The 5498-nt window shown below is 33.3% G+C and overlaps 1 protein-coding gene across 1 annotated transcript; it reads left to right on the forward strand.

The window, feature by feature from the left end:
* Positions 1-302: 302 nt before the first annotated feature.
* LOC131363695 (uncharacterized) lies at positions 303-2633 on the forward strand. Its single transcript, XM_058406471.1, has 4 exons — positions 303-630; positions 1309-1650; positions 1897-2039; positions 2309-2633. The coding sequence occupies exons 1-4, from the start codon at positions 561-563 to the stop codon at positions 2396-2398; spliced, it is 645 nt and encodes a 214-aa protein (XP_058262454.1). The 5' UTR covers positions 303-560; the 3' UTR covers positions 2399-2633.
* Positions 2634-5498: the final 2865 nt, after the last annotated feature.

The raw sequence follows: 5498 nt of genomic DNA on the forward strand, positions 1-5498 counted from the left end.
GCTTTCTGATTACAGAGTAACTGTGGATGGTCTTTCTGTTTCATCATGTTCAGCAGTAAAAGACATTGCTGTGATTATTGACTCTGGTCTTTCATTTGAAGCTCATCTAGATAACATCTCTAGGGTAGCCTTCTTTCATCTCAGAAATATTGCTGAGAAATATGATGTCACTTCATGATGCTGAAAAACTAGTTCATGCTGTTCTGTACAAAAAATTGAATTGAATTGAAAATGTGTTACACTGGTCAAATTTAACAAATAAATGTTTAATTAAAATGTTAATGTGTATACGGTTGTTTTGTGTTTATAAATTGGATTGATGAAATATATTGACCTCAAGTAAAGTAAAACATTTAGTAAAAAGCGTTTAGTAAATGTTATATGCTTTTATTAATGTAGTAAAAGCATATGTTCAAAGCTACAAGTTTTGTGGTTTTGACTTACAGGCACTGAAGTCAGCATGTTTGCCCCTACTCTCCTTTACTGAAGTCATAGTTATTTCCTGTTATGGTTATATGAATTTGCACGCAGTATGAAGTTTCTGTTTTGCTCATGTAGCCATGATGACAACTCTGACTATAACCTGGTGCCTTACTGCTGTTTTGGCTACCTACATCGTTCTAGGAGCTGGTGAGCACAGCATTTTCTTTAATAAGTGTCTTTCATTATTATCAGGATTTATTAACACATTTTGTTGAAAACATGTGAAGGGACATTTTAATAACCTATATATTTTTTGTTGGATGTTGCATGTAATACAGCTTCTGACTTTCTTGTAATAGATTCATACAACTTGTACCATTCATCTAGCAAAATATCTTGCTATAGTTATATAGCTGTTATAATATATTGCTGTTGTAGAAAGGACATTAATCAGTTACATTTACATTATTTACTGTCCAGTGTCACCCAAATGAGGATGAGGTTCCCTTCTGAGCCTGGTTCCTCTTAAGGTTTCTTCCTCATATCATCACAGGGAGTTTTCCCTTGCCACCGTTGCCACAGGCTTGCTCATTAGGGATAAAATAAAATAAGGATAAAATAGTTTAATAATTTAATTTAATAATTTATTTTTATTTCTAATTATTTAGTTATTTATTTTTATTTATTTCTCTGTTTATCTGATTACCTTTCTCTGTTTATCTTCTTTTGTAAAGCTGCTTTGAGACAATATCCACTGTAAAAGGTGCTATATAAATAAAATTGAATTAAATTGAATTGAATATCTTCTAGTTGCTTTAGTGTTTTGTTTGCCTTTGTTTTGTTTTGTTTTCAAGAACAATGATACATTCTCCTTTCTTTACACAGCATCTGAGAGGGAGAATGGTTTTGAACAGATGAAAAGGGGGGAAAACTTTACCATGGAATGCAACACAAAGGACAACAAAAAAGATACTTTAACAATATATACACGACTCCCGAGCAAGAATGTACTGCTGATCTATGACATGCAAAGTAACAAATGTAATTTTGGTTCAAAGTACACAGATAGAGTGAAAATCAGTGGCAATGGGCACAAACTAATTATGACTCTTAGTGACATGCAGCCAAAAGATTCTGGACTGTACATAGGCCAGTATAGCAGTTACAATATTTACAAAAATGTAGTAGAAGAAGAAGAAGGCTGTAGCAGGCTCCTGTTTGTGAAGGGTAAGTATGCATCTTTAAACTATATATATTAGGCAGTATTAATGCTGACACCACTTTTTAATGCTATAAAATTAAGTAACAGTGCATAATCAAGTCTTGGTGTCCAACCATTTTCTGTTAGACAAAGAAAAATGTGAAGCTAAAAATGTTAATATAATATTAATATATATATAATATAATGTTAATATTGTTAATAATGTCAATATTGTAATAAAAATGAATGTTCCACCTGATATGATTTTGCAGATGTGGATAAGACCTTATCTTCTGAAAAATCAACTGGTAAAGAGTCATCTGCCATGACTGAACCATTGGTGCTGGTTTTTGCCCTGATTGCATGCACTATGCTTGTGGTTTGTTTCCTGGTGGTCTGGGTGTTAGTACCCAAGGTAGGCACAGCAAATCAGTCTGCTCCAATTTGGATTTTCTGGTCTTGTATTTTCAGTATTAAACTTGATATATGTGTGCGTGTTGTGTGACAGGGAGCATCCGCCAGTTTGTCTACACTTATATTCAAAGTGGTAATGTGCAAGTGTCTTGCAAGCTCTGCACTTCCCAAAAAGTGACTGTGATGTGGTGCCTGTGGTTTGTTGTAGCAAAACAAGATGAAAAAGAAAACTGTGTCCGCTCAAAGGTTACACTTGCTTTTTGTTCACAGGTGAAGGCCCATTGTGTGAATCAAGATGCAGAGGATTCAAGGGAATTTAGCCCAGTCTATGAGGATATGCACCGTGTGCAAAATAAATAAGATGATATTTTTTGCCTATTTGTTTACAAAATTAAGAGTTGTTTATGTTGTCATTAATGAAATGCTCAAGAATGCTTTTAAGCTTGTCTGATGTTTCTGGCGGATGTATTAATTTGTATCAGTGCATTAAAATGTGTTATATATTCATTTGTTATGCCATTATTTTTTTTACAGTACTCATATTTGTAATATTTTAACAGAAATAAAATTTGAATGTGGTAATGCATACAAATCACTTTTTCTAGCATCATTCTCTGCCAACAGGCTTACTCAAGCTGCCATTACCATAGACACTACTTTACATCTAAAGGATTTCTATACCACCACACCAACATTTCAGACCCAAACTACATACCTTAACATACCTTCTCAGACTACTTCCACTGATTTGTTAAATGGAGTAAACAGAATAGAACTGAATAGGCAAAGATAATATGTAACTTGAAAAATGGCAGATACAGCAGTGGCAACATAGGCAATATATCAATTCTAATAATCAATGAGGAGCTGGTGTTATGAATTTTTACCTCTGACTGTTACAAAGTGGCAACAATATAAAGTATCTATCTATCTATCTATCTATCTATCTATCTATCTATCTATCTATCTATCTATCTATCTATCTATCTATCTATCTATCTATCTATCTATCGATCTATCTATCTATCTATCTATCTATCTATCTATCTATCTATCTATCTATCTATCTATCTAGAGGCTCCTTCCAATAATGCCTATTAAATAATTAATATTATTTAATAAAATAATTAAATAAATAAATAAATAACGCTTATAGAAAACTTAATCAGTGACACTAATTGTAAAAATCAGTTTATATGGAGCATCTTCCTTACGAGTCCCTGTTTATGTTGTTTCTCCAGAAATCACTTATTAGAATGAGAGGATAAATATAAACATTGCCATCAAGGACTCAACAGCATTCAAGTATTCAACAATACTGTAGTATATAGAAAAGGGAGATTGCAAAGGATTTGCCAAATATATTGATTAGGAATATATTTTATATATATTTTCACCATAAAACTGCATGTTGTTTGGGTCACTTGTACATATTTTGGTCTTTGTGCCAGGAAATGTAAATGCTAGCTGATTGTCAGGAAGTTGTTACCTAAAAAAAAATGCCTTGCTGTATGAAGTTCAGCAGAACACAATCCCCTCTAAACATGAGACAGCATGTCAGAAAAGATACTTCTCTCACCTGAGGTGTGACTTTCAATTCCTGTTTGGATGGGCAAATAATAAGAAAAAAAATTTCTAACAAGACTACAAAGCCAGTACAGCCAGTATTGCTCTGCAGACCTTTGCCTTTGTAATTTAAGATGGTGATGAATATCCACCTCCAGAAATCATACCAGCAGAGGAATTACTGTTAATTTCTATCACTATTTTCTGTGGCTGAGTGTACAATACAAAATATGTATGTAAATAGGCAATTATTACCCCTACAGAATATTTGTAAATACAAATATTTTTTAATATCCAAAATGTATACATTTGTAGTGTTTTTGTTAAATCTAGGCTAGGACAACTTAGAAGTTGCCTAAACTGCAACTTCTAAGTTCTATTTTTGTTGTTGTTGTTGTTTTAAATATTTTATACCACTTTACTGTGGCATACAGGGTTTCCCTGTAGAAAACCTAAAATAATCTCTACATTGTGAATTTCACAGTGTTATGGAGATTATAGAAAGTCGATGCAAAGAGTAAGCCATTAGAAAATCAGATAAAAGACACCTTTAACTCATCTATTATTTCAAAGAAATCCTTACTCTGAGTCAGTTTGTTACATAATCTACTAAAAGTCTGGGTATCAGGAAATGTAAATGTCAAGTGTTTGCCAGGAAGTTGAAACGCTGCTGCAGCATGCATATGATGCAAAGATGCTGAGAGTAGGTTTCAATACTTAAAAGAAGCACCAAAATAAAATACAATCCCAATATTTCAGGTCTTTCAGCTTACTCATGATCCAGTGTGTGTGTGTGTGTGTGTGTGTGTGTGTGTGTGTGTGTATAAGGCTTTTTTCTTGAGTTTAAAGAGTAAGAGCACTTCATGTGATCGATTTCTGTTGTTAAAAAGTTAAAATCTTTCAACATCAAATTAAAAGCATTAGTTTTCAATAAATATTTTCAGCTAACAGATATATCAAGCTCATAATCAGTTATTTTATATAAATGGCATTGACTGTGTCACTGTAGCACAAGGTTTTGGCCAGGAAATGTAAATGTCACCTATATAGTATGTGTGTCATGAAGCTGCATACAGAAATTTTACTTTGTTGTCTTGAATCTGACAGAATGTGTCTTTCTAAGCCAGCTAGACATAAATTATAATACTCGTCTCTGCCAGGTATGACTTTCAATTCCTTTGTTTAAGACATCTTTTGCTTTTTGCATCCCATTCTTATTTAGGGTGCCTCAGCTGAGCCACTGAAAGCAGAAATGAGGCTGGGGAGTTGCAGAACGATTTGGACATTATTGATCTGTCCTCAAATTTAAGGTGGGTTGGGTGCTTTATGTCTCTGCAGTCCTGTGGTCCCCCCCAGTCAAGAGGTGTAAGGAGAACAATTCAGACTGTTAGCTAATCATGCTCTACCAAAGGATTTAATAAATGACATTGCATATGGGATGTATGGGTGAGGTACACACTGTGTGGCCACATACTTTTAGCCATAGAGTATATCTCTGGGATCTGTACGTTTATCTTGTTGTGCTGCTCAAAAATTGATAAAAAGGTTAAACTCATAGAATGAAGGTGGTAGTTAGACGTATGTCATGAAAAATCCATTTCCATAAGAGCATTGTTCCCATTAACGTTACAGCCCTTTGGAATTTTTTTGTTATTGTTATTTTTATCACTTGCCATCCACCATGTGCAAGGCTTTTAAAGCCCCTGCCATATTTCAAGTAAAAATAAAATCAAATAAACATTTTCTACTCACAAAGAAAATGTGTGGTCAATATCATCAATTATAAATCTAGCAAAATCTTTCTAAAGTTTTCTTACATGAATGCAATGCCAATCACAAAAATAACAATTCAAATTCATATACTTTTTTAAGATTTAACAAGAAAGTAATTTTC

Source organism: Hemibagrus wyckioides, linkage group LG02 (assembly GCF_019097595.1).
Source record: "Hemibagrus wyckioides isolate EC202008001 linkage group LG02, SWU_Hwy_1.0, whole genome shotgun sequence".
NCBI classification, from domain to species: domain Eukaryota; kingdom Metazoa; phylum Chordata; class Actinopteri; order Siluriformes; family Bagridae; genus Hemibagrus; species Hemibagrus wyckioides.